General features: G+C 44.9%; 1 protein-coding gene across 10 annotated transcripts in view; it reads right to left on the reverse strand.

Moving 5' to 3' along the window:
- Positions 1–311: 311 nt before the first annotated feature.
- SUSD6 (sushi domain containing 6) overlaps positions 312–26,102 on the reverse strand; it is an 86,778-nt gene continuing 60,987 nt past the window's right edge. For all 10 annotated transcript variants that reach the window (XM_080618966.1, XM_080618964.1, XM_080618968.1 and 7 more), the window contains 4 exons: positions 12,854–13,051; positions 9,689–9,827; positions 8,068–8,489; positions 312–6,287 (listed from right to left, as the gene is read on the reverse strand). In XM_080618966.1, the coding sequence (XP_080475092.1) occupies positions 6,262–6,287; positions 8,068–8,489; positions 9,689–9,827; positions 12,854–13,051 (785 nt within the window). In that variant the 3' untranslated portion in view covers positions 312–6,261. The remainder of the gene's footprint in view (positions 6,288–8,067; positions 8,490–9,688; positions 9,828–12,853; positions 13,052–26,102) is intronic.

The following is a 26,102-nucleotide window of genomic DNA, read 5'->3' on the forward strand; positions in this document are numbered from 1 at the left end:
CAGCTTGCCCAGAGAAGCTGTGGCTGCTCCATCCCTGGCAGTGTTGAAGGCCAGGTTGGAAGGGGCTTGGAGCAGCCTGGTCTAGTGGTGTCCCTGCCCATGGCAGGGGGATTGAAACTGGTGAGCTTTAAAGTCCCTTCGAATCCAAACCATTCTGTGATTCCACAAGCTGTGCGAACATACCCAGCTTAGCTTCATCCCCATCTTCACAAGGAAGGCACTGCACTACTGCAACTTACTCACTGATGGTCTGCCACATTTCCAGTCTACAAGGCCCAAGTGGTCAAAAGAAACACACAAGAGATTACAGCTTCACTTCAAAAGATTTTTTTAATTTAGAAATGCAGTTATATACATAGAACAATTAAATTAAACTTTGTACAAATATTAAAATACTATCTTCACACCCACTGCAATGTACAGGATATCAGAAAATATATATAAAATAAAGCAAAATAAAACCAATTGAGTGACATCCTGCACAGCATCAATTATGGTTTTGTTTTTAAATCCCACATATATATGGAGTACCATTCTGCAAATAATTCCATAGTGGTGCAATTCAGATAAAAAGAAAACACATACAGGAAAGAAGATGAATGCACAAAGGCAACTGATATCCCCTTCCATTTGCATCACTAACCACCAGCACCCTACCCACCTCATCTCAGACATCTGCTTCACGGCCAACCTCACTTGGTTTTTTTGGAAGGAAGCATATTGGAGATTCAGAAACACTTTCCAGCACAGCTCAGTCGCCTCCATCCTTGCTCACACGAGGACAGAGACAGCAGCAGAGCTCATGGGAAGCATACGCAGACATCAGCAGAACCTGCTCTGGTGGGTACATGTAGCTGCACACCCCTGGGAAGCAGTGCTGCACACAGGGCCCTGCGCAGAGGTGTGGGAAGCAGCTGCTCTGTCTTGGTGCGCAAGGGCAGGAGGAGGGGATGAAGGATTGGAAAAAGGCTTATTTCCTGTATAAAAATACAGCCTTAAAATGAAGCCTGCTCTAGGAAACCTCTGCGCTTCCAATGTGTATCAGAGAATAAAGGTTTTCTAAGCTCTTCTGCAAACAAAAGGTTTTCACAAAGAGCAAGTTTGATCTGCAGCTCCCTGGTAAGGACTGAAGGATGAGGACAGGGTGAGGCAGGACATGCGAAACAGATGGGGTTTATTGCATTTATATACAGAAACCAGAAAGTGACACTGATTTCATTAGTTATCTGGAAAGAGTAATAAGGCAGGTTTGTTTTTTTTTTTTTTTCCCTTAAACAACTGCTATCGGAACAGTAATGCCAGGTTTCACAAATGTGTTCTGAAAAGGTCAGTGAGGAAATCTCAGTGGGTCCAACCAGTTACAAATCGATTTTTTTATACAGCAAGCCTGCTGGTATCTGCTAAATCACCTAAATGAAGCATGAGCTTCCTTACAGCCCAGTCATGAATGCATTAGCTCATGAGCCTGCAGCATACCTCTGTGCAGTTACAGCTCTTTCTTACCCCCCTCCTTGGGTTCCCTTTTCTGCGCCACAAGTGACTTGGCCACCCCAGATGACTTCCAAGGGCTGAACCTGTTGCTCTCTCAGCCCTACTCTTTAGTACCAACCCAAGTCATCCACCATCTTAGGATGTTTACTCCCAGAACACGTGGAATGTATTTCTTCCTGACACACCTGACTTCTCCATGTGCTGAAAAGCCAAATAAAGGCTTCAGGTGCATTAAACAGTTCACCACACCGGAGCTGAAAGGCCAAGCAGAAACCTCAGGGGAGATGTCCCAGGGATCAACAATCAGCATGTTTGCTGAGTAAGCATCCTTCTACACAGCAAGTTCCCTAGTGGCTAAGAAAAGGGATAGCAATGCATTAAGCTCTTCTCCTTCCCAAACTCCTTAAGTTTTAACTTGGCAATAACTCCACAGGCTGACATGCTACAGCACATCTCTCCTCCTGGCTTCGTTTTTCACCTCTTATGCAGTACTGCTGGGGAGATGCAAGCTATTTAAAGCAAAACCACACAAACCCATCTCTTCCACCGGTGCTGCTGACTATCCCCCCGCAGGGCAGCCTCTCGCCCAATTCAAGTTGGCTCACCCTCTGAGCTGAGCTCCAGCACGCAGATCCTGACTGGAGACTATGTCAGCTTCACTTCCTGGTTCTCTCAGGCTGGTCCAGTTCTGCCACACTTGGGCTGTAAACACTGAAGTAGCTTCAATTGTCTTCATTTTTTTAAACTATGCAACTGAAAGGGAGCAAGGAGGTTTTTCTATTGCACTTTAATAGTCTCAATTTCTGAAATGCCCCTTTTTAACATATCGGACTCCAAAAATAACTGAAACCTTCAAAATAAGTGCTACTTTTTTTTTCCCAGTGTAACTGAAGTGTTTTGATGTTCTTGAATATCCAAGGATCCAGCATGTAGGAGCATGAGATGATTATGTCAGGAGTGTTAAATGGGAAGAAATACCTCCCTTTGAATTCTTCTGCCAAACACAGGTTGGGAGGGGGGGTTGAGGGAAGCGGCTGTGGCCCCATGAGAAAAAAAATACAAATTAAAAACCCCAATAATGTGCTGTGTTACACCCTGCAAGGCTGAGCCCTTGTGATCCGAACCAAGATCCACGCTGCACCTACCCACGGCAACAGCCACAGAGGCCCCTCGTTGCTCAGAGGTAATGCATGCTCCCAAGACAGAGCGGAGCTCACCACTGAAAGATCTTTAAGCCTCAGCCCTTGCTCACATGAGACAGGACCGTGCAATTTAGGTCTTTTGTTGTGTTTTCTGTTTGTCTGGGAGGGTTTTTTTGGGGGGTGGGGTTAATTTTTTTTTTGTTGTTCTTTTTTTTTTTTTTTAATCTCAGCCCCAAAGCCTTCCCAATCCTTCCCAACTACAGAATGAAGACAAACACAAATGCGTAGCAATTGCTTGATAATCAGGAAAGTTAGGCCTTGCCCCCACCTCCCTCAAAAAAACCTCCTCAAGCAGACATCTCTCAGGTTCCTCCCCAGCCATTCTACCTCACTTCATATCAAAATAAACACTAAAGCTGAGAATGTGGGCAAGAGGGATGTGATGCCTGCAAACCACTTTTCACGTTCTGGGTTGCATGGGTGCCTGGGGCCTGTTCCCACAAGCGTTGCTGCAGGGGACAGGCTCTTGGGCAGGAGCTGGAAGTGTGAGCTTGGGTTACCAGCCAGCACAGCAGAGACCAGCCTGGGAGCTGCTGGCTTACCCTCAGCAAGCCAACAGAAGCTGCGTGTTTATGGTGATCACAAGATCTATGCTTGCGTATCTCCCTCCACCTCTGCACTTCCCGCTCCTTAGTAAAGCCATTTCCCACAATTTCTATAAATGAAACAAAACTAAAGCACTCCCTCATCTGTGCAGCTTGCTTCCTTCTCTTCCCCACCCACATTGTGTTTTTCTCTCCCACACTGGCAGCTGCTCGCTTTACAATAGCAAAGAGAGGCAGGGCCACGCGGTATGTGCTTTCTACTGGTGGAACAGGCGCCTGTCCAGGGGGAGGTCAGGCCTTGGGATCAGCTTCCAGATTCATTGTGGGATTCTCCCACCAACCTGATGGAGATACTAAGTTACAGCACTGTCCCTTGCAGGAAAACAAGATGTACCCAGGTTCTACACCTTGACTGCTGAGTGTCAGTTTGAGTAGACAGGACCTTAAGTGCACAAAGAGCAACTCCTCCTGCTCCAACTTGGTTAGGTAGCAGGAAAGAAGTCAAAGTCTCGTACTCTTCCCTCCATACTCCCTTCCTTACCACTGCACTCACTCGATCCCTCTGTTTGTCCTGATAAATCAGTGAATGAGACAATTTGCCCAAGCTCAGACAATCTCCAAGGTAGAAGGTACAGATTAAATACAAGCTTTCCCATGCTTATCTTCTCAAGTTCCAATAGCAGACATGTAAACAACGTTTGCCCCCTACAATACCTGAAGCTGAGACACTGCAGCCCATTGTAAAGTGACATGGGATTTTCACCATCCAAACTGAACAAAAAAATACCCAAACCACCCAAACGGAATTTATCAAATCCCTGTGTTAATGCAAGGTAAAATGAGCAAGGAAGAAGTTTAAAATACTGTATTTTTAAATTAATAACATCCCTCTAAAACAAGGACAGGGAAAATATGATTTTTCCATTCGCAGGCACATGCTGTCCCAGGTGTCCTGGGATTTAACAGCTAATCAGGAACAGGAGCAGTGGGTACAATGGGTGGATACTGTGGCTGATCCCCATTTCCAGGAACTGGAGCTAAGCCACAGTAATTTTATATATAAAGGTGTTGCATCACTTTTACCAAGTACTGTGACGGTACGTTCCTGTAGCAACAAGGGTGAGGATGGTGAAGATCATATAAACCAAAAGCAAAGCAGTAAAGACAGCATCCTTATTTACCTGTACATTACCACATGATGTGTAAGGCCATGACATTTTGCTCCTTCAACTCAAAAATTTAGCAGCTTCTCACAGGGCAAACACTTCCCTGGTTGCTTCAAGACAGTTATGGCAAGGTACATGCATCTAAGAAGCCAACTCTTCTTGCTAAAACCAATCCCAACATCCGGACCTTCCTGGTGAAGAACCTTACAACCACCACAATGCCTTTGTGACTGGATCACCTACCCCAAATGAATGTGGCTTCCTGCAAAATGAGAGCGCTGTTAACAGCAACCAGGATGTTCTGACCTGCTGTAGATAATGGTGGGGGCAGAGGTATATGTATTTTTGGATTTTCTTTTCCCTGTCACTAGAAATTCAAATAATCTTCAAAACTTAGGTTCAAGAATAAGCTATGGTGTCCTCTGGCACTGCTGTCAATGTAGCCAGCCTTCCTTCGCAGCAACAGGCAACTGTGCTGTGTTGAGAAGCCTTTATAAATGCTGTTTACTCCCAGCCACAAGGAAGGAGCCCTTCTTTGTGGGCCTGCTGAAGCCCATTAGGATACAACAGCAGACTCTTGCTGTATGAAGCTAGGAAGACAAAGTAATCTCTGAGATGGCAGCTAACCAGGATTCAAGTACCAAGGTACCTAGTGTGGCTGGAAAGGTAACCTGGGATTGCACCAATGACTCTAGGCATTTACTACCTATGGCATTTTTAATCTTGACATTTTCAAATACCTGAACCACTTCCAGATTAGATCTCAAAGTAGAGATCTAACCTAAGTAACCTAGGCTTTAGTGCAGAACCACCTTAACTGAAAAAGCTTTGAGAAACACAGCTTATTCAGAAGAGCAGGGCCACAAATTTGGTACCAGTTCTGATGTCTCAAGTAAATGGGGCTAACTCATAGTTAACACAGGGCTGGTTAACTGAAAGTCCCTTCCTTCAAGCTTTCTGGACTCTGCTAACCACTGCCCATTCTCCAAGGCTCTTCTACAACCTAACACCAGCAGCTGTTCTGGCACCAGAACAAAGCTGAAAGGGTTGTTTTGGTGGTGGTACAGTCCCAGCTTCTAGAAACATGGCATGATCAAGTGGGCTGCACAGATAGAGAAGGAAGAAGGAGACACAAGTGATCTTCAGGAATGGACTCCTGTGGAGATGGTTTTGAAAAGGGGGCAGAGGGCATTCCCACACGTTGGACTTCTCAGCCTTCAGCGCTCTAGCAATTCTCAATGAACCGTTATTGCACAGCTAAGTTGTCACACAGCCCATCTCGTATGAGGCGCTTCTGGACATCACAAGCTGCCCCTTAACTGGGATCCCTCCCAAGCCCAGCTTCAGTCCCAGTGAGGCGTTCTGTCCTGCCCTACCACAAAGAGGATGCCGGAAGAAGAGCCTATATAACATGTATGTATATATAAACTGTCTGCACCCAGTGAGCAAGCGGCTTTAGCCACTGGTCTCTGGGCAGCGGAAGGGCTAGAGAGGCTGATAAGCTGCAACAAGCCGGTGTGAGGAGGAGAAAGGCACGAGAGAAGAGCAGCTCTTCAGAGACTGCTGTCAAACATCTGGCTGGGGAAGAGGAGAGGAGAGCTCAAATCCACTCTGTTCCTTGAGCCCCTGATGCTGATGGAACGGGGAAGCCAGCACTGCACCAACTCCACTGGTGCATCCAGGAGGCAACCTGGCAACATCCTTTGGATCTTCAGCTGAGGGCGTCTCTGGTGGGAGGTATCCAGGGCACAGCTTGCGAGGATGGGGAAGGCTGCACAGAGTGCTTCTGTCCTGAAGGCAGGGGGAAGGGAAGAGGAAGAAATCCAAGAGGAGAAGGCTCTACAAACACAGCAGGCCTCATGCTTCCTTCAATAAGGGAATATCTGAATGGTGAGGAGAGAAAAAAGAAAAAGTAGTCAAACTTCTGCAGTTCAATGACAACAGAAAAACTACTGTTAAAAGCAAGACAGGCTCATGATAATGCAGTCTTCCTATCATCATACCATAGCAGAAGGGACCTCTGGAGGACTGCCTCAACCTGCCCATGCCAGCTCCAGCCTTGAAAAATCTCAAAGGACAGCAAACTCCATCATGTCTCTGGGTGCCCATCTGGGTCCTGCACTATCCTCCTAGCACAAAATGTTTTCCTAAAGCCCAACTGAATCTGTCAAACTACAGCTTGTGGCCACTGTCCCATGTTACATCAACTGGCTGAGAAGTTTGGCTCCACAGTCTTTTCACCTCCCTGTAAAGTAACTGTTGGCTTGGCCCTTAGCTGATTCTTCACCAGAGCGAAGGAGCCCAGCTCCTTCAGTTACTCCTCACAAGCCCCTATCTATCTTGGCAGGCCTCCAACAAAGCCTGCACAGTTTCTCCACATCTCTCTTGAACTGGAGGTCCCACAGCAATATGCAGTATTCCCAGTAAAGCCTCACCAGTGTTGTTTAGAGGAAGGTAATAATTTCCCTTGGGAATGACAGTTTCTTTCTTTCCCATAACCTCAAAAATCTTTCCAGTTCCTCAAAATGTCCAAGGCATGTTTCTTACTGTGACAGCGATGGTTGGAAATACAAGAATCACACTTGCCGTTATCTAACTTGAAAAAAATGCAACCTCATCCAGTAGCTGCATCTTCTTCATCCTTGAGCAATAAGCACAAGCTTTACAGTCTCCTGCTGCAAGAGGCAATCCACTGCTCTACAACAAGCCTTAGACGCAATACATGTTTTCAGGCAGTGATAAAAATGACACAGTGCAGAGGCAACATCCTCTAATTCCTACACTATGGACTTGTTTTGTTAAGCTTCAGTCTGAGATTTCTGCTGTTTAAGCACTTGAGGTTTAATGCCTGGCTCAGGACACACTGCTATTTCCAACCTTTAACAGAAATCCCCTTTAACTGTTTTTACTGCAAGGGTTCTGTATGGCATTACTATGGCTGTAGGGCTTGACACTATGGAAAGGAGAAGCTCTGCCCTGAGCTACCTACAAGCCAGTTACACTTCTTGCCTAAGGCAAGCAGTCTCTGTAGAAGCAACCTTAAGCTGCAGCTTCACGTCAGCTCTGGCATTGTAAGGCCACTCCTTTAGGGCAGAACAGAAGTGGAGAATGCAAGATGCACTGGCTGTTTAACAGTCTTGCCCCTCTGCCCTTACAGCACGTTCAAACACATCCCTTTTGGATCTTCCCGCATGCCATGGCTGCAGCACTGTATGCACCATGACAGCAAGCTGTTTACTTAAACAGTATAAAAATGAAGAAGCCCAAACATCACAAAGGGTTTGTATTCCAAGCATAATCTCCTACTCCCACCAACTTGTTTTGCACAAACACAGCTATTTTACTGCATTTGCACTGTGATGTTGGCATTTCTCTGCAAATCCTTTGCTAAGGCAACAAGAGTGAATAGAAGAACCCCAACAGTCTTTCCAGGCTGCCTGGGCTTCCACTCTGAGTGCCACATGCTTCAGAAGAAGGTATCAAACACTCCTTGCATGTATAAGTTGTGAAACATCCCATGGAGACTGGGACATCTCTTTTCAAAAGCTCCTCCTTTGCCTGACATACATAGGGGCATTCCTTGCCATTTTCATTCTAGGTAGTCAACTGCAGGACCTACTCTTACAAGGGTCTCATTCAGTGCTCACTGCCCAAGTTACATACCATCTGTGTATTCCTCAGAGGAAGTGAGTGATAAAAGGCTCTGTATGTCACTGCTTTCTGAATCTTGGACCTCTTTGCGTACAGGTCTACTGCTAGCCATGCCAGCTACCCAGGAAGAGGTAGCAGCCTGATGCACAAGAACAGTTTCAGAGCGCTGAGAGCCACTGGCTTCACACAGTCCAGAATGTCCAGGGGCTTCATCTTCTCTTTCAAAGCTATTGCGAGCCCCTTGGTCCTGCTGTTGCATTTCTCTGGCTTCATTCTGACCAGCTCCCTCCGAGAGCACAATCTGCACTCGGGAGTCCGAGGGTGGAATGCAGTTCCCTGTGCTGCCATACACCGCTTCTTCATAGGATGGCAAGGCCACTTGGACACCATCCACCATGATGGAGACCTGATCTCCAGACACACCTTGGTCTCGCCTTAAAAAAAGAAACAAAAAGGGGGAGGAGGAGGAGAAGAAATCAAGTTGAGTATTTATATTTTAATATGTTACCATGAACTCCAGGAACCTCCCACAGCAGAACTCTAACGCTCACCACTGACTTATTTACGGGAGGATAGAAACATGAATGGTGGTTTAACAAAGTCAAGCAAGCATAGCCTTGCAGCCCTACTGTGAATTGCCATAAACATGAACAGGGGCTGTAATTCACAGTGGCTGATGCCAGAGCAAGAGCTGAAAAAGGTTACAATGCTTCCCACCTCACCTGCCTCCAGCTAAATCTGACAAAGATCATGATTCAGAGCCCTCTGCTGTCAGAGATAAAAAACAAGCTCTGACCGCTGCTGATTTCAGCTTGTTACACTGATATACTCTGCAACACCCAGCACTGCCTTTTCTGCCACATTTGCTGCTAGCGACACAACCTCTGGTGGGGCAGCTCTTAAACTGGCACAGTGTGAACAACCTCGGCTCACAAATAACGTAGGCCAGAGTCCTGAGACTGAATTTTTCTTTTCCAGTGGTTTGGACTTCCTCAGAAGAGGACAGGCTCCACCTCTCAACCTCCCCACTGCTGGACAGCCACGTCTGCTCTTCTTTAAGGAGCACTAGTAGCTGGTTCAGAACAGAGAGTCCACAGTGGTTTTGCTGACCTCAGCCGGCAGCAGTGTTAGGGCTGGGTGCCTCCTCCCACCCACAAACCCAGGGCAGGAAGTTTCTCCTCCCACAGTGGGGACAATGGCAGACTTGCATGCTAATCAGCAGTACTGTCTGCATTCATGTCCATAGGATCTCACAAAGAGACTGGGGGAGATGCATATATATATACCCAGACACATACTTCGGTAGCTATCCAAGGCTACAAGGAACAGGAGATAGACTACTAGCCAGGCTAGTAGGGATCATAATTTTTCACATTCAGAGCCAAGGAAAAAAAGCAAAGAAACCACTCATCAGATGCATGTTTGAATGGGGCCTGCAGCTGGGTATCACAGATCACCATTTCAGACTACTGCTGGGCCATGGGGCAGAGGTGCCACTGAGGTGAATGAAACAGGAGAGAGAAGTGAGAAGGTACGTTGCTCCAAAACGAGTATCTAAGCCAAGACCTTAACGGGTTTCTGTTACAAAGAAACAGGATGCCTCTGAGCCCCTCCAAACCCCAGCTACACTTACCTGCTATGATGGAACGACTTCAGCTTTGGCTGCAGCAAAACAAACAGCACAACCAAGAGCAGAATCAGGGCGACGGAGCTTGCTGTGGAGGCGACTATGGACAGCGTGGGTACTCCAATTGTTGGAGGAGAGTCCTTTTCTACAAAACCAAGAGGAACACAAGGTAAAATGATCCACTCCTTTAAATCACAGTCATAAAAAAGAAAAAACATCCACATTGCCTGGTCTCAGGAGTTACATTTGGGCACATATGTGAGGAAATCAAGTTTCCCATACAGTCAAGGCACACCAGCTCTCTCATACAGGACAGTTCAGAGCCCAAGCTGACATCTCTACAACAGCTGTACAGGGAATCTAAAATAGAACATGCACATACAAGGGTCCTTTGGAAAAAACACAAGGCAAACAGAAAAGCAGTGCAAGCAGGCCATGGGAACTGATAGATGGTGGTAAAAGTCACGTTACATATAGATCTGGCTGAGCAAAAGCTAAAAAATGCTCTATGTCACCAGCAAGGCCAATAATTGTCTAGTACAATAAGCAGGATATTTTAGGCCAAACAATAGAAAAAGTTCCACATAATGGGTTTTCTTGGCTAAAGGAACAGCCTCCCAAAGGAAGGGGTGGAAGTCACCTGGGTGGGTACGTTTAGGACACAGCAAGTATTCAGTTCCTCTCTCACACAAACATATGCCAGGAACAGATTGGGAAGACAGCTGTTGCTTCAGGATGCAGAGTTTTCAGTGTTAGATACATGTGCCCTGTTCACATTACTCCTAACTTTCCTTAGCTGAGCCCTGGGACTGTACGGGAACCAATCTGGCTTTTAAAGGGCCCTTGCAAGACAGGAATAAATTGGGTGTGGAGAGAGAAAGGCCTGCAGCTGGTATTGCTGAACACTGCATATCACGCCTAGAACGCAACACTAGTTCTTTCATCTCCCTAGAGCAAATAGCTGCCTGTATATGTGTTGCCTCTGTTGCTAATTTACATCTTTGGTAGAGATCTGAAAAACCTTACCTCTCCATTGGCAAATATTATTGTGTATTTCATGTTGGAGATATTCCCATGTATGCAATTCCTTTTTGCTACATTCAACACATTCTTCAGGAGCACAGGTCTCAAACTGCACGGGGATGCAGGACACACATGCGGGTAGGGATGAGGGAAAGAGCAGCATGCAAACAGAAGAAAAAGGCTGGAAGACCACTGGTTTTAAGCCTCCAGCCTGAAATCTATGCCCAAAAAAGGCATGTAAGCTGGAGGTCAAGCCTACTGGTTATTTTGAACTTGTGTTCCTGAAATATTTCAGAAGTAGCTTGATCTCTTTGCAGGTTAAAAATCCAAACCAAACCAACCACAACAAAACCACAAACAAAACCACACAAAGCAAAACAAACCAAACCAACCCAAAACCAAAAACCCCAGTATCTGGTACATTTTTCTCTATGGCAAATAGGTTTGAGTAAGGATCTCCATTTTCAGCATTACTAAGGGCTCTCCGAGTATGCTGACAGGAAAGAGGGTGGGCAAAAAAGAATGCTCCATTTTCAGCATCAGTACATGCTGCTGTAAAACTGCTCACTATCCAGGGTACACTCCAACACATTCACCATCTCACATTCCAACAGGATGCTAACTCGTACAATAAACTGTCAAAAGGCTACAGGGCTGACAGGCTCAGAGCTACACAAAACATCTGGTAACTGCTAGGAACTTCATTTACTCTACAAAGAGCAGGTGGGATCTTACCCATTACCAACCATGTCTTTCTCACTACTGTCTCCTAATCTCATCCTTCTTCTAGCCCTGTGAAAGAGACCAGCTAGTTAAACATCAGCTGACAGCTGTTCAAAGCCTGTGCTGTGAAAGCAATGGCTTTTTCCCTGGGTCAGACTTCTGAGGCTCCGTATGTTTGATAAGGGCACTGACCCTTCAGAATGCTAAAGAAATCTGAAGGATTTCTGCTCATCACAACACAATTCCTTCAGCTTTGATGTAGACCAAGTGCCACCAGGCAGGAATGCCACCCAGGGAACACTACCTGCAATAGCAGAGCTTTGCTCTCCAGCCTGGGTGTAGCAAGAGGAAAGGAAGCACTGTGGAAAGGAAGCTTATGCTGATTTGAAAAACCTCTTCAGGATCTGGTCGCTGCCAGGTAAACTCCCAGTTCCCTTCCTTATACATCATAAGAAGGAGCTATGGGAGTGGCTGTGATGGGAGACACTGAGAAGACAGTGTCTTTGAGACAGGGCAGGATGTTCCACAGATTGTAGGTATGCCGTGAGCTCCATAAAGAGCTTGAAAAAGGTACTTTCCTGGTTTCTTCTGATTAAACTAACACATTTTGCTTTATGGATTACTGGACTTCATTCTGGAGTGCACACTTTGCTGATTCAGGATGACTGATCAGTAACACTCCATCAACAAGCCAAACTTGAAGAGGGAAGGCAGTTCTCTCTTTATGCAGTATGCATGCTTTTAAAACCAGAAAAGCTGTAGACAAACTAAGAGCTGTATGATGAGCATTTTCCTGCAAACCTTTTTACATTCCTGCTTTGATGGAGGAACTCCTTTTCAGCTGGGAGACACCCACAAAACAAAGCTGTCCACTTCCATTTGGAGAGAAGCAGAAACCATGTCAGCAGTGTCCTTTCCTGCCAGTACAGTGAAAAGCAGCACCATCGAGCTCTTTACCAAACTAGGCCAACAGCTACTTAACCTATCTGCATGGAAAATTGGCTCTACATACTCACACATGCACTTGCACACATGTGGGCATACAGGTATGCCACAGAGGGAAATGTGCTGTCATCAGAAGCAAAAGCAGACAGCAGGGACAATGCTTCAGTTCGGGCCTCTGCCACTTCTGGGATGTCAAAATAAGAGGCTCCACCTAACTAACAAGTTGCCTCCTTTACACTCCTTTCCATGGGTTATTTCCTTGTGTTAGGAACTCTTGAGCCTGCATCTCATGGGCTCTTACAGAAGAGATGTTTTTAATTAAGAGCTGTTATTATGAGCCCCATTTATACAATTGCTGGAGTAATGAGAGGCAGCTGTATGGACTTCCTCAGCATCACACTGACACAGTGTTTAAGGGTAATCTGAAAAGCCAATACAAGGGCAATTCTAACTGTTCCACTGGAGTCAGGGAGCACTCACCTGGGCTGAGCCTGCAGCTGACTTCCATGGCCGGGTTCCACTCTCCATTCTTGCAGGTCAAGTATTTATAATCTCCTTTCAGAATGTAGCCTTCGACGCAAAGATACTCAATGACACTGCCTGATGTCAGAGTGTTGTTGCAGGGGCTAGGGTGGCACTTATAGCCTCCATTCTCAGGCTGTGGTGGCTGGGGACAATCTAGAGAAAAGAGAAAGCATCATGCAGGTATCTCAGAGAAAGACATCTGTTGCACAACAGATAAGGCACGTAGGCAGACTTCCACCTACGAATACCCACTAAATCAAGAAACTACCAAAACCAAGAGGAAGGACTATTACACAATGGCATAGAACACTGCTGAGTTTCACCTCTGACATCTTCTGTGATTGCTAAATACTGCTTGTTATCCCAGTAGTACAATCTAGTTGGCAGTCATCAAACTGGTGATATTGTTGAATAGTGACACAATAGAGATTCCACATGAAAGAGGTGCAGAAAATTTTTGGCAGGATCTTTTCCCCACAACTCAGGAGAAACTCAACCCACAACAATCAGGCTTTCCTATTAGCCTGACATGGAAAAAAGTGTGAGACCTCTTACTGAAACAAGTGAAGAAAGCAAACATTCCATTATACTATGGGTATAATATCAAGGTACAGACATTGCCATAAGGCACCCTGGAAGCCACACGGATTTCATCTATTTTACATAGATATACCACCAACAGTATGGGAAACAAAGCTCTGCTGCAGTAGGAATAAATATTCTAGTTGATTTTAAAAAGGAACTAGTTATACAACAAAGGCATTTCTAAAAGCCCCTCTGTTTACCTATGTGAAGTTTGGAATGCTGAAGGCACTTGACATTTCTCCTTGCATCTCCCCTATGCTGGCTAATGGTACAGACATAGCACATGCCAGAAATTTTCCTGTAGAATTTTTGATAGCCATTCGAATAAAAACAACAAACCACAACTGAGGAAACTGCACTAAACCCAGGATATTTGTATTGCGTAGAATTTCTTCTCCTCTGGCAGGTCACAGTGACCCTGCAGAACAGCCCCAACACTGTATCTGTTGGGGCTGAATGAGGGAGAAATCCAGGTTTTTCCCTTTAAATCCACATCAGCTTCCCAAACTTCACAAAAGAAAATACTGCAAAGACCTCTCTTGAAAGATCTTGCAGCACAGAAAACCAGCTAACCCACCCACCCTATCCCATCACAGCATGGTGATTCAGGCCTGCCTGTAAACCCTAGAGTACGTATTCCCACCTTCTGCCTCTAAGTGTCCCACTTACTGTGGGGCAAACAGTGAGAAACAGCTGGGCGAAGTTCAAGTAACCGGATTTTGGATAAGATCTGAGCTTCATTCCACTGTGGAAAATTTCGCTATACTGCTGCAGTGGAGGTGACCCTTGCACCTAATCACATGTGTGAATGCATCATAGGTACTGCCTTGTAAATGCCAGTAAATCCCGAGTTGAAGTGCTGACCAAAGCCAAAAACCCTCTGGTATGAGGTCTGCCAGCTTTATAACAGCAATTCAATTTACTTCTTGAGAGAAGAGGTTAACAGGGGTCTAAGCACCAGTGCTTCAAGACGACTTTGTTCTTGAGGAGATTTATTCTTCAATAAGCTTCAGAGAAGCCACTGTTCCATGCCTCCTGAGTATTAACTGTTGCCTCTTCTGTTTCTTTATTTTTCCTTTCTGCAGTAATTTCCCATTTTGTAACCAGTATTTTAACCCTTTGCCTTATGAAGCTAAAACTTGCTTTCACTTTAAGCCTGTCCAACACTTAGGGTCAGCTGGGATCAGTGGAAGAGACAGATTCTATGGCACATTTCACTTTCAGGCACATAGACAAATACCCTGCTTCATCTGCAGTCCAGGAGAAGTGTTTCTGGCTAAATAGCAAAGAGCCACTTGACCACCAGAAATCTTCTCAGCAATGTAATGTGTACCTGTCTAGGCAATGGTGGACAGCCTTGGGGAAAAGCTATTCCTGCCACAGCAGCGGACAAATCTCAGGTGTGGAGAAGACAACCTCCTTATACCTTTTTATGCCAAAGGAGATGCCTGGAATTGCTTGTGAGCCACACACAGCATCTTTCTAACTGACTGCAACAAACGGAGCTTGTTCCTGCTGTTCCCCCTTCTCCTGACCGTGACCATTGTGCCAGGAGCTCTTTCGGACCAGGCAGCAGCTCACTGTTTGGTTCCTCTTCTGTTGTAAAGTGCCACCTACACTAATGAGTTATAAATACCACATCAGTCACCTACAGAACCCTGGCTTGGCCTCTTCACTCAAGGGCTTGCAGCTATGCAGCTGCAGACTGGTTTTCTCCTCAGCTGCACTTGGCACACAAAAGGAGAGAAGCAGCTGATAAGTGTGTTCAGTCAGTTGTCCCTGATTCATCCTCTTCACAGGGAACAGACTGCAGAATTAGTCACTGCCCCGTTCCTCCCCCCCCCCCCCCCCCCCCCTTTTTAGCTCATTTGTCTTCACAGCATCCAAGAAGAGTCACAAGTATTTTAAAACATCACCTTCACTGTGATGGAAGAACACTGTTTATGTGCTGAGGGAAAGATCTGGATCAGGGAGCCAGAACACCAACACCCTCCACCCTCAATCTGACTGAACATCTCTGGGTGACCCCAGCTTCCTTGGAAGACCATGTGAACTGTCCTTTGCAAGGCACCCTAAGGGGAACAGAGCATCTCAGAGCCTGCAGCTTTGGAGAGGGCTATTAGACAGTGCTGATGGCTTTAAAGATCGTTGGAGGTGGCCCAGGCAAGGGCAATTAGGTAGGTAAGATGAACTGGTGGTGCCAGAAAACCTGAGGAAGTCAAATACCTCTGCTTGCTGCTGGACCAAGCTCCCCTTCCCTGGTATCTCTGACAGAGCTCAGCACCTCTGCAAATCAAATCCCATCTCACTGTAACACAGGCACCCAGGAAGCTCAGAACAGACAATGCAGCATTCCACAGCAGTGACCGGTTCCTAAGTTTTCAGCACCCTCAGCTTTCACATACTCCATAATGAGTTTCTTCAATTGCCTCCCTACATATGCTCTAAAATGGGGCTAACAGAAGAAAAGGTAGTCCGATTCTGCACTCCCATTTATCTCATAAAACACCAGCAAACCTTAAGCCCCAAGTTTGCAGCTTGGGGCATAAATTTTGCTGGTGTTTCATGAGATTGTAACAATCAACCCCCTTCCAAATAGCCTCAGCCCAGACTCACAATGGCATTGGGTTATATTTGAAATACAAAGAAACACGCAGGAATTTCATAAGCTCCCTCCCTGAAACACATGTTCTTGGAAGCATCCCAGAGCTTATGAGACATCTTAAAACAAATGTTCACATCAGGTAGGGAAGAGAAAGACAGCCAAGTTATGGAAGTTATCAGCTTCCTAGGGGGTTACCAACATCCTACACTTGCATTTTGAATCATTATGCTTTGAGGACGCACCAAAACAGTGGTTTTGAACACTGCAGCGCTGTGCACAACAGGAGAAAAACTCTACTCCTGAAGGCCCCATTTCTAAGGTACTGATGTTCATGACTGCTCCTGAGAGAGCTGGTTCTCTGCCAGCATATACTGCTGGAAAACAGGAAGGAGACAACAACTGATGAGAAGTCCAAACATTTTGAACTCTGTTCAGAGGTAAGGAAACTGTCATTTCCAGACTGACAGGCAGAAATAAAGTTATGCACTGGGGTTTCTGCAAGTGTCATTCTAAAATACTAGGTATTTAATATATAGACTGTTTTTATACACAAATGAGAAACTTTTAAGCCAGTATATACCTAGTTTCCCATCAAATCATCTGTAAGTATCATATCATTCTGTATCTATGTCACATAAGAAAACACTGTCCACTTGCTTTCTCTTCTACCAGATTCACAGACAGCTGTGAGAGGGGTTGGAACATGGCTTCTTTTAGAGACAGAAAGAGATGTCAGTTGGCCAAACTGATTAACCTAATCACCAAAGAATGAAATGGACGTTCCATGTGCTGGCTGAGCTGTGGTCCTGAACACTGACCTGATAAAGAGCTACAAAATGTTTTTGTCATAATGTAAAAATGACAGAAACCCAAGCCATGGTCACAGATAATACCACAGATGGAAGCATGTGGTATATTGTGTGCTGACATAAAAGCGAGGGGGTTATATACTCAGAACACAAACCACAGGAGCACAGCTGAACCTTGATCTCCAAGAGTGAAATTCCCAGACAAGCAGATGATTTCCAAAGCCCAAGCAGGATGTACCTGTTGTGACAAGGACCAAGTACAACACACTTCACTTACACATACAATGTAAGATTAAAACAGTCTGACTGGATAATGGCTACAGAAGTATAAAAACTTCCTAGTAGTGACCTATGCATGGGCACAACACCCTACAAGAAGTGACTGACACGCACCTCTCTACAGTCTTGTTTTGCTTGGTATTGTGTTTCTTTTTTCAACTAGTAAGACTTCCAGATCCTAACAGTGGCCTCACACCCCTTCTTCCTGCACCAAGCACCTGACCTGTGTTTCACTCACCTCTTTTGCTGGTTAGTCTGACCACACAGAAATGAAAACCAAATCCTCCTTAACTGAATGCATTCTTATAAGGCCAAAAAAACTCAAAAGGCAACAAAAAAAAAACCAAACCGAGAACAAGACAACAAGAAGAGACAAGATCATCATTGCTAGAGTGAGCAACTCTAGGTTTGTAACTGGGGAGCACAAACCATTGCATTGCTCACCTCTAGTGGGCAGACAGATTGGTACAATATTGCTTAACAAAGGGATGTTTTGCACTTATCGTCCAGAACCGTTTCTTCTACTTCTCCACAGCAAGGTACAAAGGTCACTACAGCTAGGATGAGAAGAGTTCTGACAAATCAGAGTTGCTGTTTATATGAGTCAGGCTCAAATCCCAGCAACTACAAGAGGAAGCTGGATCGAGCCTCAGGTAAATTCCTCACTGACTATACAAGTGCTCTAGCGTGTTTGACCATCCTCAGAGCAGTGTCAGAGGAATCCTGCTTGTCAGTGCTGAAGCATTCTGAAGGCAATCCTGGTAAACAATGTCTGCTCCACTGGATCCCCCAAACACGTGCCCTGTTTGGATATGTTAACATCCCCTGACTTTTTAGACAACTGCAACTTTTGTGGGATGTGAAGACTGGAAATGGAAGATACTAAGCTCAGTACTTCTCTTTTCTCATCTACAAGATGCAGTCCATGTAACTGATGTTATCGAGGCTCACAGAGGAAAAACATCCTACAAACAAAACCCATGCTCCTGATCTAACAAGGCAAACATTCCCCTGGCTAGTCTAGTTAAACCTGTCATAATTGTCTCATGCCAGCATGTCCTGCCTGGTAAGCCAACATCTTTGTGAACACAAAGCAACCGGTTAAATTGTCCTAGGACTAGAGGCCATACTATTTCCTTCATGGAAAATAGTAAGCAACTGAATGAAGTTTGCTAGCAAGAGCTCTGGCCACCCTTGCTAAGAGAAGAAGAGACATGGTTTTGTCTCTTTGAAGAGTTTCAATTCTTGCCACCAGGGCACTACCCAACCTCTCCACTAACCTGGTCATTTAATAAACCAATAAGGAAGCGATTTACCCCTCCCTTGGCCCAGTTCTTGGCTCCCTTCTATTTATTGAATATACTCCCAACCTCTGTCACCGGCAGGCAGAGAGGCATGAATGTGACCCAATCAGATAATGGTGCCACTACCGTCCCTAGCCACATCATCAGGGTAACCAGCCAAAGTTCCCAAGCTGACTTAGCAGCTTCTTGAGCAACAACAAAGACAACACATCAGGCTCCCAGTGCTGCAGACAGACCACAGTGCCTCAGCTTACACCTAAAAGAACACACTGTCCAAGTTTCTATGCAAGTAATGTCTCGGGGGGCAGTTTTAAACATACCTTTTTCTCCTAGAGAAATGGTCATCACAACCCCCATCACATTTGCTAGGGAAGGACAAATCCCTACCTAGCATATGATGAACTTAAAACCCCACTATATACCTACTGCAAGAAAAAAAAAACCAGAAAAGCAGCACTGAAACTAAAGGCATGCATACAACTGGCACACACACCATTTCCAACAGCAAGAACTTGTTTTATAGACCCTTCCCAACTAACAGACAGGAAATTCACTGTCCAAGTTAGCCACTTTTCTGCGGGGACATCCTGACTGCAGAACAAAAACAATGCCACAAGCTCCTGTTTGGGTCAGCATTTTTTCCACTTAAACCAGGGTCTTGAGTCACACACAACATTTCCTTTTGCCTGAGGCAGAACTGGCATTTGGCTCCAGGCATCTGCTGCAAAGCAGGAGATGACTGGGGGGGAGAAGACTAGGTAGCTTCACTTTCAGTGTGAAACCTAGACAGGCAATATCCTTGCTTCTCCTCTCTTCCCTCATGCACGCAAGCCAGCCTATATCCAGCAAAAGCCACTTTTGGAACCCCCTCTCCCAGCAGCAGTTTGGTTTTAGTAAGAAGCAAGTCTGTTACCATTTCATGCCCTTTTTAGACTAGATACGTCAACTAAACTCCATCTTTTACCAAAGTAAAAATCACCTCCCAGACAGCTGGTCTGCACACAGAAAGAACCAGATAGGTTCTGATCAACAGTACTGCCTCTTCCTCACCCACACCTTCCTTCATCCCTGTTGACGAAGCAATGACAAGAGGATGCACTCTAGTGATAGAATCACAGAGTGGTAAATGCAAAAGCAGTCACCTTCATCCACATGCTCCAACTAGTAAGAATGCCAGCTTCATTTCTGAGTGCTAAATACCTTCAGGTTTCCAACCAGTGATGTTTGCCTGGATGAACTCAACAGCTTTCAGCACAGCAGCTTCCCACTATGCACCCTCTGCTTCTGCATTGTTCTCCCCAGCCAAGCATTTGGATTAATTCCAGTGTCAGGCTAGGAAATGGCTCATCAAGTATTCCACAGATAAATGTCACTGTGTGTAACAGCAGGTCTGTGCTGAACACTAAGAGCCACATGCTTTAGACTGGGGTTTCTCTTGGCAGGCCGGCTCTGAAAAGCACAGTAATGGTCTGCTCTGGGAATTATATTTGAGATTCCACCCTCTCTCAGCACCCTTAGGGACATCTGGGGGACATTTTTTAGCTCACATAACTAAATTCCAACGTCTCCCACAGACATTATAAAGCCTCCTCCCTAGAAGGTAGGTAGATCTTTCCCAATGGAGGCGAAGCATGCTCTGCTTCCTTTCCAGATAGGTCGAGGTGTTAGTGGGGTTTTGCCTATTGCCTACAAGTGTGCTAACCCATGTGTTTTAACTACGCAAATAAGAGTAGCTGTAGATACAACATCTGAAAAGGGACCCATACTGAAGCTATCCTCTGCCAGCTGGAAGGAGTTGAGAATTCAGTGTGTTTCTAGCCAGAGACAGCATTCACACCATAGAAGACAGATTACCGGATGCCTAGGTTTTCCACTGGTCTGTAATTTCTGGGGTGGATATGGGGACTGGAACCAGGGAACAGATTTTGAACCTTCTCCTTTACAGCACTCTAGCTTTCTCTAGCCCATGAGCAGATGGGTGATTTCCCACAGGGACAACCCAAGACGGCAGCTGCTGCCGGGGCCCAGGCACAACAGCTGACGCTAAAGGACCTCTTTATATTTTACTTACAGGAGGCAGAAGTCAACAAAAGGCCTCCATTGTGAGCACACACACTTCTCACCGACCCTGCCCCTAAAATATTTTAAGCCTTCCTGAAAAACACACTGCAAAACATAACCCTCTTTTGGGTTCTGTGTATTAACCGGGGCCCAAAGTCCACCGAAAAATAAGCTCTCTGTCTTTACTGGCTCCAGATGCTGCCTACTCTGAAGTCACTGACAGAAGAAAAAACTGAGCAGGACTGGAGCCTTTATGAGGAAATTACAGTTCCCCTACCAAGGGCATACCCTGAAGAGGAGGCTTATTTTTCTTTATGCCATAATGTGGGTAAATGAGAAGAAACCAAAGCAGAGAGATTTGTATACGTAATCATATAGCAGTGCATTTATATAATTAGACACAAGCACACTGTGTACAGTAAAGTAACAGGCACCCCTCACACAGCCATCCCCTACTCACCAAAGCTGCTTCGTTTTTTTTTTCCTTAAGGGCAGGGTAAGAAAAAGCAAGAAAGAAAAGACTCTAATTGCAGCCTTCCACCAGTGCAGTCACCATCTGGTAACTCAAGAGACACATGGAGCCGAATTATCTTAATTAACATGTTACAACAGTATTTAAAAAAACTCTATGCTTATTAACACTCAGCTGTGATTAGCCAACCATGGAGGAAGCCTGCTAGTGCAACAGTAATTACGGGTCTTGTCTATCTTTCTATTAGAAATATGCTTTTTTCCCCCCCAGTGGCTTATCTCCTAAAAAGAAAACCATTAGCATCAAAGCCTGCTCTAAAATGCAAATTTTATTTACATTCTACAACAGTCAAAATGTTTAGGCTATATGAAGCTGCCAGGGGTGCTTCTAGAGCACTACAGACTGTCTCAATATCAAATGTCTTTCTCTCGATTTGCCCCTTGGAAAGCTTTGCTTCAGTTGGACAACTCCCTCTCTCACTGAAATTTTACAAAAAAACCCACAACATTTCATGCCTTTCAAGGTCCTTTCCGCCTCCAAAACAGGAGCACAGAATGCTGCGTGCTAGGCAGGGAAAACCAAGACACAGGGCTAACAAAAACCCATGTCAGTGACAGGAAGATTTCTGCAATGGAAAGCAGCAACCAAAACACAACTGCACTCCAGCAGCAGATTTGCCTCCCTAGAAAAGTGCTACTCACTATGACAACTGTGTTATTTTCCCTGCAATAGGCCTACCTGTAATGCGCTCCCCTCAGATACATTCCCAAATGATTCAGCCTGACAAACTCCAAGACTAACACTGCCAAATTTCTCAGACTTGGCTCTGCATTATGTTTGCACAGGGCTGGCTGCGGCGGGGCTCTCATCCGCACCGGGCATTCTGGACATCAGGATAACACCAGATCATAAGACAAAAACCTGGTGCTTTTAAACAAAGCCAGGATGGATGAATTAATTCCGGAAACATTTACGAGGAGGGGGAAACAAACCGGGAATAACTGCAGAAGTGTTTTTAAGATCTTCTGATAAAGCAATCTTATTGTTGCACACACGCACATACACACACAAATCAGTAAGAATCACTGCTGGTGATGTGTGTGGAAGCCCATGCAGCTTGCTCAGGTCCAGTAAGGACAAAAACCAGCTGACCAGTTTAATACAGAAACCTGCTCTCCCCGCGGGCACAGCACAGCTTTCCAAGTGGCACATGTTTCATTTGCTTTTGTTTCCAAAGGCTGCTTCTGGCCTCTCCGTGCCTTCTTCCAACCACGCCATAATTACTTCCACGTGCTTGGAAAAGGAAATTAAGCAAGTGTGTAACAACACTTTGTATAATCAGCAGGGTCCTGGATTCTGGTTTCGAAACCCAAACCCACAGTCATAAATGGCATCCAGACAGTTCTGTGGGTTCTCCCTCCCAGAAACAAATATTAAGAGGGTTCCCCTAAGGAAGTTGCATATGGGTTTTAGTTTGAAATTCTGATTAAGAAATGTAAAGAGTCCAAATCTCCCTTTATATTGCAACGAGGAGATTATTTAAAAAGGTAACAAGAACTTGTCAAAATAATTCAATATTCTTATCAAAAAAAAGAAAAAAAAAAAAAAAAAAGAGGCATCTGCACAGAAACTTACAGCACCCACTGTGTAGAGGCAGGTTAGTAAAAAAGTTATTAACGTGGTGTTTGAATTCAAATTTAACATCCACTGTCCTCAATTACCGCTGCTAATTTTAAACTTCAACTTCACTCTTCACACAGCTTTGACTGCTCATCTTGTCCCTACCCGCCTCTTTCCAGAAACCTACAAAACTAAAACCTAGTCTCAATTCAGAGGTAACCTGCACATTTACCCTGCTGTTTCCACCCTAGGTGGGTTTTCAATTTGGATATGGGTAATCCCCCAAGGCTGTCATTTAGGGTAAAAGCCTGACACACACTCTGGGTTCTGGTCTTAGGAAAACCATCTGGCTGTTCAACAAAACCAGTAAGACACAATAGGAAAAAGCATAAGTATCAGATGCTCATGCAGATTTTGGACATGAGGTTTTGATAGGACAGAGATGACCGATTTGTGCTGACTGGTCTGTAAGTCCCGACTGAAATAAATACAGTCCCTCTGCAGACACTAGGTGAGGACACAGGGGAAATACACCTTCAGGATATGGCAGAGCAAAACTCATCTCTACCAGCAAGTGACAAGAAGCCTGCAATTTAGAAGTGCCTCAGATTTACAGATAACTACAAAACATTTCCACTTCCTAAACTTCATCTTAGTACAGTAATCAGGGTCCTTTTCCGGTAAGGCCTTACAAGTTCTTCTTATGGCAGTTTCCCAAATTACATCTCTGTTGCAGGCTCCAGCACAGCCACTCAAGCTCTGGTAACGCTAGCAGCAGTAGGAGTCCATTGCTCTCCTTCTACTGTGAGGTGGAACTCTGACAGACACCACAAACCTACACAAACAACTGGCTCCCCCTTACCTAAGAGGCCAGCTTGTGCCTACCTTCTAACCCCATTTCTGCCATGGTTTATTCTGAGACTTGACACAAATTATTGCAGAGTCATGTATCTACTCAAGAGGCAGGGGGTAGGGATGGGACATGGGCATCTCCAAAGTAAGAATTTTAGAGTTTAGAAAGGAGCCCTATCTTCTTAGCTGTGCACGGTGACTGAAGTGACTAGTCAAGTCACTTTAAAGCTCTGCCCTGGTAGGCCTCCTTCATTTGCTAATGAGCCTCTTGCAGCTGATTAATTTTTCATCCTTTCAGCAGCAGCAGCTGTTGCCTCTGACTCAGCCTATCCAAAAAGTACTAATTTGGAAGTTTGGCCAAGGCTGATCTAGTAATGGCATGCACACAGGAGCTGGCTTTGTGCTAAACGTTGTTCCACTTTCATCTACGTGGAAATTGAGAGAGGAAGCTCATAGGCCTAGATTACTGAAGTTTCCCTCTGCAGTACGTCTACAGACAGCTTTGCTAAGGAAAGGTGGGTAAGGACAGCAATCCTGAAACCTTAATCTGCTACATCAACATGCACTGGAAAACACTTTTTCATTGTGTAATGACATTTTTCTTCTGACCTTTGGCTCTGTTTAGGGCCACTGAATATATCTAATATCTGGGCAGATTTGTTTATCCTTTAAGAATGACTCATCTCTGTCATGGGACTTGTTAGAACAAGCACTCAAATAATTTACCATTCGCTGGGCAGAACTGCAGAGTTATTAGTCCTGTCTTGCTGGAAAGCCTCTCAAGCACTCTTCATATTTTCACTCCAGATGTAGTTAGGTTAGCCATAAATATTAAGTCATCTTTTCTACTGGCTTTACAGGATCTCACCATCACAAACAACTTCTCTGCAAAGTCTGGCAGGAAAACAAAAATAGCCCCACTTGAACACTCCTCAAGTCATCCTATTCAAAGTGGGAGGCTCCTTACACCACAAAGTGACAGAAGTACTCCACATGGCAAGCCTAGCTTTTCCAGAGATCACAAAGTCTTAAGAGACTCCTAGTTATGCTGCAAGTTCAGCTATTCTCAGCTACATCGTCTTGAACTGATTAGTTGATACAGACTCAATCCAGACTCCAATAATTTAAAAGCTCCAAGATACACAGAATGAAGTTGAAGAACTAAGCTTCAAAGTGAAGTAAGAAGTTTCTTGTACTGAGAAGAGCTAGCTATGAGATACACTTTTCTAACACGCCTAACACTTCAACAGCGTTAGGTAATTTAAGATCTAGTGAGGCAGTAGTAGGAAAGGTGGTGTCTAAGGTGGACCCTGCATAACCTGCACTGAAACTTAACAGCTACACAGTATGTGGTCTTCTCTACCTACCGGCAATGCAACTGGGAGAGTTTTTTAGAAAGAGGGGAGGTAAGCCGGTGAAGCTATCAGTAAGCTTGCTTCGTGACTAGCAAGAGGCATCAAGTTCTGGTGGGATGTTGCTGCAACCTTGATTTACCAGTTACAGAAGACAACATCAGTTCTGGCAGAACAGGCTGAGTCCCACACATTCCCACCCACTCAGATTCTGCTGCAGATCAAATGGCACAGGGGAAGGAAATGGCAACTTAGTATAATCTTTACAAATACAGTGTACAAAAGAATTCAGATTTTTAGCCCCCTTCTTTGAGGAGATTGTCTTGCTATACAGATGTAATAGCTTCAAAGTATTTGTTTTATTCTTCCATTTTCCCACTACCTACCAACAGCTCTAAGCAACTCAATGGATGTGAAGTAGCAAATTGTCAAAAGCATACTTAGCAGCAAACATGAAATTTTCCTTTCTTTCTAGCTGCTCATCCCAAACACCCACAGGGAAAACAAAGCTGAACTGCAACAAACCAGGATTGGGAAAAACTGTTCAAAAACAAGCTCCCTCCACAGCTGGCAAGAAACTGTTCAGAAAAGATGTGTAGAAGGAGTTCTTGCCCTTTGAAATACTACTTGCCCTTTGATGATTTCACTATAGTCACTGGAATCAAAGCACAGGCAAGTCAAAATATCCAGCTGAAAAAGCATGTATTACAAAAAGGTTAGAGGTAGCAACTGCCCCGACAGCACCCATTTGTAGCCCTAGATACATGACAAAAACTTACGAGGAGATGAAATGCCATTCTTTGCATTCAACGTAAAAAGAGATGATAAAACATATAACCCATAACCTCACAGTGTAACTACTTCAAACCAAAACTCTTAGGAAAGAAACCATATCTCCTCTAGGACTGCGAATCTTCAGTCCTGCTTATCTGCACTTTGCCGCTTTTCAGCAACAAGAAATACAAGACTACATATTCTTTGCTTCTTATTTATATTCCTTGGTAACCTAGACACGCTCTTTGTTCTGTAATGATTAATACACCAAGTTAAGGCTTAAGAAAAAACAAAGAAAGCAAACGTTCTCATAATACTTTATTATGGAGCTGCTTTAGCTCCTTTCCTGGTGTTTCTGGAGCACAGCTGGCTTGACAGATGTTCAAGAGCCTTGGAGACACACAACTCCAGCTCTTACGTACTGTCACAGAGCCAAGCCAAAAAGTATCCCATCACCAACTTGGAGGTTATGGATCCTTACACCAGAGGAT

Source organism: Psittacula echo (genome assembly GCF_963264785.1).
Source record: "Psittacula echo genome assembly, chromosome: 5".
Lineage (NCBI taxonomy): Eukaryota > Metazoa > Chordata > Aves > Psittaciformes > Psittacidae > Psittacula > Psittacula echo.